General features: G+C 42.9%; 1 protein-coding gene across 1 annotated transcript in view; it reads right to left on the minus strand.

Moving 5' to 3' along the window:
• Nucleotides 1-2,968: 2,968 nt before the first annotated feature.
• LOC101468663 (heterogeneous nuclear ribonucleoprotein L-like) overlaps nt 2,969-15,328 on the minus strand; it is a 68,867-nt gene continuing 56,507 nt past the window's right edge. Inside the window, exons 9-14 of the mRNA XM_004572025.3 lie at nt 12,558-12,775; nt 11,378-11,499; nt 9,973-10,174; nt 9,517-9,574; nt 9,336-9,434; nt 2,969-4,657 (exon numbers count right to left, since the gene is read on the minus strand). Of these exons, the coding sequence (XP_004572082.1) occupies nt 4,602-4,657; nt 9,336-9,434; nt 9,517-9,574; nt 9,973-10,174; nt 11,378-11,499; nt 12,558-12,775 (755 nt within the window). The 3' untranslated portion in view covers nt 2,969-4,601. The remainder of the gene's footprint in view (nt 4,658-9,335; nt 9,435-9,516; nt 9,575-9,972; nt 10,175-11,377; nt 11,500-12,557; nt 12,776-15,328) is intronic.

A 15,328-nucleotide genomic window follows, 5' to 3' on the forward strand; every position in this document is an offset into this window, starting at 1 on the left:
GCAGATGTTAAAAGACCTCAGCCTCCTGAGGAAGTACAGTCGGCTTTGGGCTTTTTTATACAGGTGCTCTGTGTTGCATGACCAGTCCAGTTTATTGTCCACCCACAGCCCGAGGTACTTGTACTTGTTGACCACCTCCACCTCCTCCCCCTCTATCTGAACCGGCAGTGGACCTTCTCTGGACCTCCCGAAGTCCACAACCAGTTCCTTAGTCTTTGAGGTGTTGAGTTGCAGGTGGTTTGTGTGACTCCATGCGACAAAGTTCCTCACCAGACTTCTGTACTCCTCTTCCTGATCATCCCAGATACACCCCATGATGGCCGTGTCATCTGCAAACTTCTGAATGTGGCATAATTCAGAGTTGTAGCAGAAGTCAGAGGTGTACAGGGTGAAGAGAAGAGGGGACAGCACAGTTCCCTGTGGTGCTCCTGTGCTGCTGACCACAGTGTCAGACGTGATGTCCTTCAGCCTGACGTACTGTGGTCTGTCGGTGAGGTAGTCGGAGATCCAAGCCACCAGGCAGGGGTCCACCTCCATCCTGTTCAGTTTTTCCTGAAGCATACAGGGCCGGATGGTATTAAAGGCACTGGAAAAGTCAAGAAACAGGATCCTGACCGTGCCTTTTCCCCCATCCAGGTGTGAGTGGGCTCTGTGTAGGAGGTACAGGATGGCATCCTCCACTCCGACACCCGCCTTGTATGCAAACTGTAGTGGGTCCTGGGCATGTTGTACCTGTGGTCGGAGGAGGTTGAGGAAGAGCCGCTCTAGAGTCTTCATAAGATGTGACGTCAGTGCCACCGGTCGGAAGTCATTCAGCTCATTGGGCCGGTTCTTTTTGGGGACCGGGACGATGCAGGATGTCTTCCATAGGGCGGGCACTCTCCCCAGTCGCAGACTGAGGTTGAAGACTCGTTGTAGCGGCTCCCCAAGTTCAGCAGCACACGCCTTAAGCATCCTAGGACACACCTTGTCTGGGCCTGCTGCCTTTCTGGGGCGAAGCTTCCTCAGTTGCCTCCTGACCTGATCCACTGTGACACTGGGAGGTGTTTGGGAGGAGGGGAGGGGGGGAGAGGGGGGGGGGAGAGTCTATTCTTACGTGTAGACATTGTCTTTCATTTTAAAGACAGCTGTGACATCATCACATCCTGGAGGGCAGTGACTGAGCAGCTCGTTTCGATGACATGTTTCAGTTAATACAAGCACACCAACATCTTTAAAAGATTTCATGAAAAGGGTGGAGGCAGGATGTTCCAGCTGTTTCTCAAAGAAGACTAATACAGTGTGTACAGTGAGACAAAACTGAGTTAACATAAAAACTGCTGATACATTTATAATACTGAATATAATTCATTATGTACTCTATGGAGGCATGTACTTCTGTTATATTAGCATTGTACTGTTACTGTCGCCTTCTCATTGGGTGTTTAGTGGAATAATTCATTTTTTTCCCAGTTCAATTCAACTATGTCCATGGTTTCAAACTACGCTTGCAACTGTAGCTCATTACAGACTGTGCAGAAACAGCTAAATATGGAAACAAAATGTGCAAAGACTTCCTGGTCTTTCTTTTGTTTGTATAAAAATCCTGATGCAAACAATAAACGAGGATCCTTATCACGCAGGTTTTCAGCTGACATTGATAACGATGTGAGGGCACAGCTCTGTGTGCGGCTTTACAGCCTCAAAACAGGTTTATTCAGTTTGAACAGGTACGTATCATTTAGACCACAGAATGTCTTGAAATAAAACAACATTGTTTTAGGATTTTTTTAATGACAACAAACTATTAACAATATCAAACATTTACTGTCTTAAAATCATAACTTATACCTGCTTCCTTGTCTCAAACCATCAGTTATGTGATTAACACTCAGGCTTTTGCCACGGTTTACATTTTACTGCTGCACTGGGTCGTTCACACTTTACAAAAGAACAAATGTAGAACTAAAAGATAAAAGTTAGTATGTAACAGCGAATTCCATCATCTGAATGTAACATTTTGAACACAAGTAACCCATGTAACTATATTTAGTAACAAAAATATAACATTTCTGTTATTTCAGTGCTGAGAGGGTTAAGAACTCAAAGGCCCTCATTTGTCCAAAAACACCCCAAAGTAACCAAAAAACAAATGAAATCACTGTAGAAACAGCACGTTACATACAAACCTCTTAGTGCCCATTTACAACTGTTACACAGCAAGTACATAAGCAACAACTTGTCTGTTATTATTGCTTATGTTCAAATATTATTTACAACAAGGACGCCTCAGTTCTAGAATCCGTGAGTCTGACTAAACAGAGACACTTGGCTCTTTGTATTTGATCCAAAACAGTTTTACCTTTTTTACCTTAGATTTGAGATTAACAGACGGAATATTGCACAAATTAAAATGCTTTTTATTACGAGTTTTTCCTTCTGTCCTCAGTAACTGTTGTGCAAACAGATCACATATTTCTATGATGCAGATGCAATTAAGAGATCGAGTTTGGGACACTTAATGATTCAAACTCTCCCTGATATTTATTCTCCAAATCTCTAAAATCCAGCATAAGTGATGACGAGCATTCCTCCAAATCTGATTTCATCATTGTTAGTAGCGTAATGCAGGAGAGCACTGTCCAACTCAAAGGTCCAAAATCCCCCACCGGTGTTAAAATGGCTCGAGATCATGTGACTGTGGGTGAAATGTCACATGACGCACACACAGTTATGTGATCCTGGAAAAGACCACAACCATCAGGAAATGTTTCCTCCCAGGTTAGATGTGATCCCTCTGCTCTTGTAAAAGTGTCAGATTCCAACATTTACGTTTTTCTTTTCTGCTTGGACAAATGGTACTTCTGTTATTCTTTTTTCAACATCAACGCATTTTATACTGGAATGAGCTACAGCGCATTTCAAGTTAAAGCTCAGGTCTTCAGGTTCACATCTTTTAACTGTTCGATCACAATATTAGATGTAAGGATGACGTCCTGCTGCTTGCTGACCTGAGATCAGTCAAAGCTGTGCTCACTCAACACCTTTTTAGTTACACAGGCCTTCACTCAGTGGGTGTTTTTTATTTGACTTTTTTCTGCTTTTTAAACGTATATTTTGTGGTTCTCATTGCCTTAAGGCATTGTAAACGTACACGGGTTTTAGCACGTGTGCTGCATAAATAAAATTGCCGTTTCCATATATATCAACACAGGTAGTTTACATCCTGTTACAACTGAAAACATGTTATCTTAAGGTAACAGCAGGGACATTTAAAGATCATGCTGACAAGCTGATGCAATGTGTCCAGTATCCCCAGTTTAATCATCTAAGAAGCATTGAGTGCAGTTACATGCAGAAGCCTCCTCTCAGACTCGTGGCTAATGTTGTTTTCAGCTTGCTACAGATCAAAGAAGTCCTGAATCAGATAAAGAAGAATAACTCATATTCTGATCTCTGGACTGTAGATTTGCACTGTTTTCAGTTCACATCTATTTCACTGTTACAATAAAGGAGAGTCCAGCAACTCTGTGACAATAACATACATTTTGATTCTAAAATGACCTCAAATGGACACAGCACGCAATTGATTTCTATTTATACAGAAAACACAAGAGGTCGCAGCTGACTCTAATAAAACCCACTACAATTTTCTGTGTACAGTAATTCAAATACTGATATATTAAAAGATCTACAGATATATGCACAGAATTCTGGGGAAAACGTCAGTAGACTCATTTTAAACTCACATTAAGTGGGGAAAATAACTTTGATCCACTTTAAAATATATGAAAAATGTTTTCAGTCGATGTCAACATCTCATTTTTTAACATGTCCAGACATGGAAACTCATTCCAAGCTGCTTATTAATATGTCATTAGACAGGTTTCTGACGTGGGCTGCTTCGGGACACTTGAGGTGTATAAAATGTGTATCGTCCTCTGAAGTTTCTCAGCAAATATCATGACAGAGAGAGTTTCTTCTCTACAAGTTAGTCTACATATTGGATTCATTTCTTCAGGTTAGGCTAAAACAAACCAGACGCGGTTCTGATTTTTTACATGAACAATAAAGTTTTGTTTCTGATAAACATAAATAGTCATTGAAACCTTGATGACATTCCTAACATGATTCCTCCAGATGTCATGTGTTAATATTTTTATAGTAAACTCATAAATTAGCTACGCATCTCATGCTGACCAAGCACTGCAGTGAAAGCTCGGCCTGTAAGCTTAGCTCCCACAGGGCAGCAAGTTTATGTAACACTAAGAAACCTTAAATGACAGCAAGTTAAAATTGTTTCCATTTTTAATTTTTTTTTACATTTTTTTAAACATAAAATGTGACTTCAGTTGCCTGTACAGACGTCTAAATGTAGAGTGGATTCCTCAGAGTGTCCATTACCACGTTCTTCTTTGGTGGCCATCAAACTCAAAGTGCTTTGATTGGTCAGTAAGACTAGAAAAGCACTCTATAAATACCCGTCCATTTCCATCCTTTATTATTCTCATCTGTGTTTCTCTCTGCCTCACTCCTCTTCGCGTCTGCCTTTCATGCTCCCTCCTTTGGTCAGAGGTCAGCTATCAGCAGGTCCAGCAGCTCTCTGTAAGCTCGGTAGCTCTTTATAGATGTGATGAGGTGGAAAAACACAGTTTGAGTGTGTATGGGTTGGACCCATCTGAAAAAAGAAACACAAACAAATGCATACTTAGCATAACAGCCTGACTGGTATATCAACTGTGATAAAGATGTGAGGGCAAAAGGAATGGTACAGGTTTGGCTTGATAAGGCTCCCTTCCATGTATTTGCATTTAGCTGGAAAAGTGTGTGTGTGTGTGTGTGTGTGTGTGTGTGTGTGTGTGTGTGTGTGTGTGTGTGTGTGTGTGTGTATACCATTGTCCTCAGACCAAGTGAGGACAATGGTCTAATTTCTGTCCACTATGAGATGAAGGAGAACAACAGCCTGATACCTGCAGCAGGCACGTGCAGAGGGGGGGGCTAGAGGGGCTTGAGCACCCGCCCCTTTCCTGATGGGTGCCCAAAGTGCCCTTTTGTTGAGGCAACTTTTTTTTTAAAAATTATTATTATTTTTTTAATGTGTGCGTGCGTGCGGAGTCCTGTCTGTGCCCCTCAACAATAATATTTAACTATTAATCACAGTTTTGCTTAATAAAAGGACCTGGCTTGCATCAGTTGTGTGATTCTTACTCTGAATCTGAATAAGTACGCGGGACCACTGTGTGCGGTAAGACCATCTCTTTACTTCCTGTATTACCATCTACCGGCATGCATTGCCAGTGCGTAACACGTAATTACACAATCAAACAGTGAACACATACTGCCCATACAACAAATGTACCAGAGACAATTATGAATACACCACATCCCCTTTTAAACAAAAACAGAATATTCCTTTCCTCAAGACAGAACTTCCAACCAGACTACCTCTTGATTCTTTTTTTCTCTTTTTCAAAGCCATACAAGAACATCTGGCAAACAATCTGCATTACATTTTTAACCTTTTGTTTTTGTTTTCTTGTTCTTTTCTTTTCTTAACAACTCTTTTTAGCTTTATTTTACTGTGCTCTACAAAACCATTATAACACAGTTATATAACAACAACCTTTTTTTTTCTCTCTTACAGATCTAACTTTTTAGGTTTAACTATTGGCCTCCCTGACTTGGTTCTGACCACATCAGTGTTAACAGGTGTAGCAGGGATCACACTGGGTGTTTGAGGCTTCTGCAACACAGGCACATTAGCAGGTTCATGCACAGGTGAACTTAAAGGAATCAAATGCACACGATTACGCCTCACAGTCCCTTGTGGTAACTCCACTGTGTATGATCGGGGTGTAGAGTGATTTTGGATAACAGTGCCTGTAGTTTTGACATCAGTCACCCAAGCTTGCTCTCCTGGGGACAGGCTGCATAAAGGTTTTGCGCGGTGGTGCCTGTTGAAGTTTGCCATGTCCATCATCCTCTTCTCCCTTTCCTTTCGAGCGAGCAGTGCGTTGTCCGGCAGTGTGGGCTCCAGCTGCGATGGAAGTATCGGCAGTGTGGTTCGCAGACGTCTGCCCATTAAAAGCTCTGCAGGGCTGTATCCGGACTGCAGTGGTGTAGCTCTATAGGCAAGAAGAGCTAGATAAGGATCAGCTGCTTTTTTCAGAAGATTTTTTACAGTCTGCACAGCACGTTCTGCTTCTCCATTACTTTGCGGAAACTTGGGACTGCTTGTGATGTGTTTGAAGCCGTATGCTGCTGCAAAGTCTGTAAAGATTTGACCTGAATACTGTGGCCCATTATCAGACATGAGGACCTCTGGGATGCCGTGACGGGCAAAGAAAGATTTCAGGTGAGTAATGACATCGTTTGATTTTGTCCTGTTTAACAAAGCAATCTCAACAAATCTAGAGTGATAGTCAACAGCGAGAAGGTAAGTTTTCCCTCCCAGCTCGAAAAGATCTGTGCCCACTCTCTGCCATGGGCGGGCAGGGTATTCTGTTGGCATGAGTGGCTCACTGTTATTGTGTCTTTCTTGAATACACGTTTTGCACTTGAGCAGCATCTCAGAGATTTGTTGACTCAGCCCGGGCCACCACACTGTTTGGCGTGCACGAGCTTTACATTTTACAACACCTTGGTGTCCTTCGTGTAGTTTTTCCAGCACCTCGTTTCTCATTGCTGAAGGAATGACAAGCCGTGTGTCTTTTAACAAAAGGCCGTCTTCAACAGTGAGCGTGGCTCGGTCAGGCCAGTAATTTCGCAGTAAAGGCTCTTGTTTTGCATGTTCTGGCCAGCCTTCGGTGCACATGTCCATGACACGAGCAAACACACTGTCGTTTTTCAGTTGTTCCTTCAGTGTTTGCATATATGATGAACTGACAGGCATGTTTGCTACAATACTGTCGACATATATGTCTGTGCTTTCCATCAGCTCTTTGTCTGACAGGTTCATTGGTTTTTTCAGAGGTGAGCGGGACAAAGTATCTGCTGTCCAGAGCGATTTCCCTGGGGCGTACTGCACAGTTTACGAGTAACGCATGAGTCTCATTCTGAATCGCTGGATCCTGGGTGGCAAGAGATCCAGAGCTTGTCCTCCCAGTAAGGAAACGAGAGGTTTGTGGTCCGTTTCAAGACAAAAATGTTTACCAATCAGGAAATCACGAAAACGCTCACACGCCCATGTAGATGCCAGTGCCTCTTTTTCCACTTGTGCGTATCGTTGTTCTGTAGGAGAAAGGGACCTCGATGCATACGCCACTGGTCGCCATCCTTCTTCCCACAGCTGCAAAAGAACACCTCCGAGACCATAGGATGAAGCATCTGCTGATACTTTAATGTCTCTGTTGGGGTCATACATTGCGAGCACTGGGGGTGAGGTCAGGGCATCTCGTAATGTTTTGAAAGCTCTCACTTGGTCAGTTCCCCAATACCATGCGTTCTTTTTGGAAAGAAGATCTCGCAGGGCTTTGTCTTTTTCAGCTAAATGGGGGATGAACTTGCCCACTTGATTCACCATGCCCAGAAAACTGCGCAACTCTGACACATTAGTTGGCTCTGTCATTTCTGTAATTGCCTCCGTTTTCTTCGGGTCGGGACTGATTCCTGTATCCGCTATGATGTGACCCAAGAAAGCAACCTTGCTCTGGGAGAGCTCGCATTTTTCAACATTCAGCGTTATGCCTGCTTTTTCCAGTCTTTGCAGCGTAGCATGGAGACAGGAATCGTGCTCCTGATGGTTACGTCCCCACACCAACACATCGTCAATGTGACACACCACTCCTTCGAGACCCTCGATGACCTCCGCCATCATGCGCTGAAAGTGTTCGGGCGCTGAGTTGATCCCAAACGGTAGGCGGTTAAAGTGGAACCGCCCAAAGGGTGTGATGAAGGTGGTGAGTTTGGCAGACTCATCGGACAGGGGAATCTGCCAGGAGCCCATGTTGGCATCCAGTTTGCTAAACACTTTGGCTCCTGCGAGCATTCCGAGACTTTGTTCAACCGATGGCAGCACATATTTTTCCCTGCACACATACTCATTTAGTCCGGTAAAGTCTACGCAAAGTCTTAGCCTAGGGCTGTTTTTCTTTGGAACAACAACCATGCCGGCACACCAATCCGTTGGTTCCTCAACTCGGGTAATGACACCAAGCTCTTCCATTCGTTGGAGTTCCTCTTTTACCCTTCCCATCAGAGGCAGAGGAAGCCTTCGCGGAGTTGTGAGTGAGTACGGCACAGCATTCGGTTTGAGTTTAATGTGATAGGCCCGCTGCACTTTCCCTAGACCATTGCAAAGTTTAGGGTAAGTAGTCTTCAGAGTGTCCATTGAAACCGCGTCAACTCGCACCAGTAGGCCAAGAGCTGTAATGGCGGGCAGGCCTAGCAGTGGAGTGCTCAGGTTTCTTACAACATAGACCTTCTCTGTTGTCTGTTTCGCTCCGTAGTTGAGCTGTAGCTTTGTAAAACCTGCAACGTCCAGTGGTGTTTTTCCAGGGCCTAACAAAGGTTTTTCTGGCTGCTGGAGGACTGGTCTGTGTTCGTTAGCAAAAATCTTTGATAAGTCCGAGTCAGCTATTACAGTCACATCTGCTCCAGTATCCAGTTTGAAAGTGATTTTTGCATCTTTCACTTGTATGATGGCTGTCCACGCCTGGCCGTCACTGGAAACTGAGCCTAGGAAGAAACCTTGCTCCTCTTCCTCCTCAATACTTTGCACTGTCTTGCTTTGTCTGCAGACTCGCTGGTAGTGACCTTTTTTTCCACATAAATGACATTTTGCATCATTTGCTGGGCACTCAGGTTTCGGATGTGGAGAGCCTCCGCACTTGTAGCATTTATTACTTTGTCTCTTGCTATATTGCTGTTGTGTTTTGACAGTTTTATTTTTGAACATGTTGAACTTTGTTTTGTCGTGCTTTTGTATCACTCTGTCAACTGTTTTCGCATTTACATGCATTACATTTGTTTCACTTCTCAAAGCTGACTGTTGCTTTTTGATTTCTTCTGACTGCCTGGCCATATTTATAGCTTTATCCAAGTCCAAGTCTTTTTCCATCTGCATGCACTCAGACAGCCTCGTGTTGGCCAAGCCCACTACTATTCTGTCTCTGCTAATGCATGCAAGGCAGTCACGAATGCATCAACAGTCTCATTCGGCTCTTGTTTGCACATATTAAAACGTGCGCGCTCATAAACAACATTTTTCCTGACAATGAAAAAGTTGTGGAAGCTATCTAAATAATTTTTTCTACTTCAGATGTATTTTCCAGCTCCACATTCAGGAATTATTTGTGAAGTTTCCAGCATGAGACTGACAGAGTAGGCAGTGATGGATGTTTTTCTCATGGACTTACTGGGAATCCTAATCTGGTAGTGGTTGAGAACAGTAAGAACCTCCACAGCCTCTGTCTTACTGTCAAACTCCAACAAGCCGGAGATGGTCTTAGAAGAGGCTGAAAAAAGAGACTGAACATTAAAAGGCAGGCGATGACCACATTCACGAGACTTCATCTGTTCAATCAAATGTCTACTTACGTTTGGCATCAAACATCTTAAATTTGACAAAGCCAGGCAGATCATGCTCCGTGCACAGCTACAGAAACACAGACAGCAGCGTGTGAGCAGTTCTGCACTAGGCAACAATTAAACATACAACTTATCAGCATTTGTTATACAATGTGGGAGTGGATTTCTTTATGGCAAAGACTGCTCAAGAAATCAGGCTCAACTCAAGAGAGGATCTTTGGGCATTTAAGGATATCTTGTTAATTCAGAAAAACAGGGCAGTCTTCTTAATAACAATGGGTTTTTTTGGAATTTCCAAGATAATAATCATATTAATTCAGGAAAAAACAAGAAATTATGAAGTAGATTTTGGATACATCTCTGTATGATAGGATAGAAAATGTTTTAGGAGGTTTGGAATACTTTTAAACAGTTCTTTACAGTTACACAGAAAAGACGGACAGCGAACAGACAGAAGTACTTTACCCTCAGTAAATGATCCTGTGATATGCACGGAGGAACGTTATAGTAGTGCAACACTGCAGATGGAGGCTGGATGATGTTTTTGGAGGCTTGTCCGGCACTGCTAAAGCGATTGTTTCTGGTCATAGCAAAGTCCTTATAGCTGCTGCTGCCATCCTCTAACTCAAAAACCTGGCTGGGGATTACTGCGTGCTGCTTCGACACACTGCAAAAACCAAAAACATCAACTGTGTTACTTTTCTTATCAAATCCATGCATAACAAATCTACTGATCATGAAATAGTCTAGATAATATACACAGAAATAAAGAAGTATATGGTGCCAAATTGCCTCAGTGCGCTTTATGTTGTAAGATAAACACAAAAAAAATAAAGAAAACTCCCCAACAATCATATGACCCACTAAGGAAGCACTTTGGCGACAGTGGGAAGGAAAAACTCCCTTTTAACAGGAAGAAATCTCCGGCAGAACCAGGCTCAGCTGAAAAACTAGTTCATGCATTTATTACTTCCAGGCTGGACGACTGCAATTCATTATTATCAGGATGTCCAAAAAACTCACTGAAAAGCCTTCAGCTGATCCAAAATGCTGCAGCAAGAGTCCTGACAGGGACTAGAAAGAGAGAGCAGATTTCTCCTGTTTTGGCTTCCCTTCATTGGCTTCCTGTTAAATCCAGAATTGAATTCAAAATCCTGCTCCTCACATACAAGGTCTTAAATAATCAGGCCCCATCTTATCTTAATGACCTTGTAGTACCATATCACCCTATTAGAGCACTTCGCTCTCGCTCTGCAGGCCTACTTGTTGTTCCTAGAGTATTTAAAAGTAGAATGGGAGGGAGAGCCTTCAGTTTTCAGGCCCCTCTTCTGTGGAACCAGCTTCCAGTTTGGATTCAGGAGACAGACACTATCTCTACTTTCAAGATTAGGCTTAAAACTTTCCTTTTTGCTAAAGCATATAGTTAGGGCTGGACCAGGTGACCCTGAATCCTCCCTTAGTTATGCTGCAATAGACGTAGGGATTCCCATGATGCATTGAGTTTTTCCTTTCCAGTCACCTTTCTCACTCACTATGTGTTAACAGACCTCTCTGCATTGAATCATATCTGTTATTAACCTCTGTCTCTCTTCCACAGCATGTCTTTATCCTGTCTTCCTTCTCTCACCCCAACCGGTCACAGCAGATGGCCCCGCCCCTCCCTGAGCCTGGTTCTGCCGGAGGTTTCTTCCTGTTAAAAGGGAGTTTTTCCTTCCCACTGTTGCCAAAGTGCTTGCTCATAGGGGGTCATATGATTGTTGGGTTTTTCTCTGTATCTATGAAGCACCTTGAGGCGACTTATGTTGTGATTTGGCGCTATATAAATAAAATGGAATTGAATTGAATTGAATTAAAGATATGCACATCTTACCAGACATTCAGTCTTTTACCAAACACCTTAATGCTGTTGAGGTGTGTGATGGCCCTGTCCACAGCATACTCATCTCCCATCTCAACCAACGCTGTGCCAGGAACACTCTTCATAAACTTAACCTATAACAAGCACATAGATAACAGCTGTTCTAAAGAGGTACCATACATTGTGAAAGCAGTGTACATGTTTTACTGATGTAAACATTCTTTCATGTTAACCATTAGAAGACACAGTGTACATTAGAGGACATTTGGAAGGCTATCTAAAGTCAGGATATTTTACACTTGTGCTTTTTTGTGACATCAGGTAGTAATTTGCAAAATCCACATTGGAGAATATAGCTATTCTGACTGTGTCATGAAATCAACATACTCTATGAGAACACTGAATGGGTTTGATGTTTGGGGAAGTTCTCTAAGTGTTACAGGAGCAGCAGAATCTATTCGTTATTTTGTTATAAGGTAGCGATGAGCAGATATGGAAATATTATTAACCCTCTCAAGGCAGGCGTTGCCGATTTGCAACAGTTAAAAATTAACAACCTGATTACCCCACATACATATTTTATGAGTTTTTTTTAGAAGTACCACTGCAGGACTTGGTTGTGCATTAGCAACAAAAAATTTAATTTGAGCCTGAGAGGGTTAAAGTGCTGGGAGTAATTTATGGCATACCGAAAGTGAACAGGAGGAGGCAGATAATTAAACCCTAAAGTTAAAATTTCAATTGTATGAGAAAACAATGTAAACAATCTCTGATATCACATTAAAAAAGGAGAATCAGACCTATGTTTGGTTTGGTTTGGTTTGCAGGGGTACATCACATGTCCTGACATTAAACAGAATTCAATGACACACAAGCACATGAGTGACAACAAGAAAACGGATAGTACATTTCTAAATAATGCAGTAGGTGTTGATGTACAGAGGTCTAATCCCATTCAATATACTGTCATTTACTTGTGAGTAGGACTGAAGGGCCAGGATATGATAGACACACACACAATTTCTGAGTTTGCTTCCACTGGAATCTTTTTATTGTTTTTACTAGCTTTTCCCTTCCAGCACAATTTCTACAACCTAATTATTAATTAATTGTTAATAAAATTAACAGCTGTTGCCGTGTTTCTACAAAAACACGCCAAAGACACATGAAGAATACACAAACAAACACTTACCTTCTCAATGTTGCCGTAGAGGCAGAAGAGGTTGAAGATGCGGGTGCAGTTCATCTTGGATGGATGGAGGCCACTTACCATGGCAACAGAACTGGGGGCATGGCCAGAGTATGACGAGGATGACTGCGGCAGTGGATAAGACACCATGTCTGGAACGTCCAATGAAGTGAGCTTGTACCTGCTGTTGCCGGGCAGTGGCAGCAGGGGACATGGTGGACCTGGGAAGGCACACATAAAAACAGTCGCTGTCTTGCAAGAACAATGAAAGCCTGTCTGCACCAATCCAATTCTGAACCACTTCATGCGCCACAGGTGAATAAGTGAGCGCACACTCACAGCCAACATGTCATTGGCATGGAAGCTCTTTACTGTGAGTGATGAATCAAAGTACGCCAAAGTAAACTGTGGGGTGACCACCACAACAACAAATGTATCAACAAAACTAATCAGACACTTAAATCACCCCCAACCAAGCAGCAACATAGGAAGACAACTGAAAATGAGAAAAGGATTGATGCCCTGTTATGACTTTGGATGACGTGCCCTAGTTTTGAGATGTGTCATCATCTCTGGATCAGTGTTGGCTTAGGCTAGTGATGGTGATGTGGGAATGTCAGCCTGCTACATCAGATACAGGTATGCCTCTACAAGTGTGCACCCTCTGTTTGGCTGCCTTTTCCTTAGCTGTAGCCTGGATCTGTTAGGATGCCTGGGTCGTTGACCCAGAGTTTTGAGTTTATTATGTTACTTATCATTTCTAGTCTTTGGTTTCTTTGTTGGAGTTCTGTCTTATGGTTTATGTCTCTGTGTTCTCTAGTTGCTGTCTCTCTGTGTCCAGTCAGAGCATGTGTCTATAGTTCAGTCTGTGTTATGTGTCCTGTTTTACTTTGAAAATCCGTGTCTCATGTAAATGTGTCTGGTTTTGCTTCCTTTGTCTCGTTAGGCCTGATTTGCCCCAGCTGTGTTTCCCTCCTGTTGTCCATTCCCTGATTGCTCTGTGTGTATTTAAGCCCTGTGTTTCAGTTTGTCATTGTCGTGATCTACTGTTATCTTGCTGTGTGGTTTGTCTGTGTAGGTGTATTTTGTATTCTTAGTTTTTGTTACCCTTTTGAGTTCAGCATTAAAGCTGTTTTGAGTTACTTTCTGTCTCCGGAGTCTGCACTTTGGGTCCTTCTCCTGCCTGCACACAGCCATTTCATAACAGGATCTTGTTATAAAAGCAGTGAATGTATAACAAGATCCAACATCTGCAGATGAAAGTTTCGGCCTGCCTCAGCATTGCAAAACCTCCAGCTTCCAACATCAGCATAAAGAAGAGGAAGCCACTCTCATTGCTTAGTAATGACAACAACATTGTCACCCTTCAGACAGACATGTGTAGGTGCAAGGAAAGACTATCATGAAAAGATTTTGTCACTGCTCAGTGACAAAAATACTTATGAGCCCAGGTCTCAGAAGAGGGTGATTGATTGTCTTAACCAGGAAGAACAGGGCGATGCTATTGACTGGACCTCATACCAAATGCTTTATCCTGGGGATGCTACACCAAGGCTGTATGGTTTACTGAAGACATAAACATCGTGCACCTTTAAGACCAATTGTCTGTATGATCAACTCTGTCCTCCATTGGAGGTAGTTCATAAGAGATTACAAGATGACCCTGACCTCAGCAAGAGGATCACTTTCAGCACCAACTACTGTAAGTACTACACCCAGAAACATGGGTGTGCCATGGGTTCCCAAGTTTCACCAATTGTGGCCAACTTATACATGGAAAAAGTCCAAAAGAAGCTTTTGTATCCTACCCTGGAACACCACAAAGTCACTGATTTTCAGCTATGTGGATGACACCTGGGTGAAAATCAAATCTCAGGACGTTCCACATTTAACGGATTACATTAACTCGGTGGACCAACAAATCAACTTCACCAGGGAGGATATGAAAAGTGGGAGGCTAGCCTTCTTAGACTGCGAGATTTCCATCAGTAATGGGGGACATCTAAAAGCTGACGTGTACCGTAAACCTGCACATACGGATCAGTATCTAAGGTTTGACTCGCATCATCCACTGGAGCACAAACTGGGTGTCATCAGGACGAGCGAACACCATTCCCACTGACACAGCGGCCAGGGAGGCAGAAGAACATCACATCAAGAAGGCCCAGAGGATGTGGTTATCCCAGCTGGACTTTTGTCAAAGCGGGGAAAACTCCTAAAGAAAGCTCCAGGCGATCCAGGAGAGAAGGACAACCGCTGCCTAAGCGAAAACCTTTAGTAATCTCGTTTGTCAGAAGTATCGGAACAGCTGAGGTGCATGTTCTCTAAACACTGTATCTCTGTGGCTTTCAAAGGATACATCTTTCACCATCTTACAATGCTGTGATTGCAGCCATTCCCTAACTCTCTGTGAATGGTACTCATGGCCATTGATCAGTTGCCCATTTTGCCAATGACAATTTACAAAATAATAACCATGAAACTGACCTTGCGGCCTATTGTTAGTCGGTGGTGCTAGTGTCTGTCATTATGCAAATGTACCGTTGGGGAAACCTGCAGTCAGCTGAGACTGAAGAAGTCACTTGAACTTTCTCCCACTGAAAACGCTACATAGAGATGAAGAGAATAGACTTTTGGGGATTTCCTTACCTGGATGACTGAGCATGCATCAAGATATTTACTTGGACATTTTCCTACTAACTGCTCTACTGTAGTTCTGGCAGCACTAAGTGCTTGGAGGGACTTCTTGTTTGGAGAGCGCTCGTATTTAGCTT

This window comes from Maylandia zebra, linkage group LG13, assembly GCF_041146795.1.
Source record: "Maylandia zebra isolate NMK-2024a linkage group LG13, Mzebra_GT3a, whole genome shotgun sequence".
NCBI classification, from domain to species: domain Eukaryota; kingdom Metazoa; phylum Chordata; class Actinopteri; order Cichliformes; family Cichlidae; genus Maylandia; species Maylandia zebra.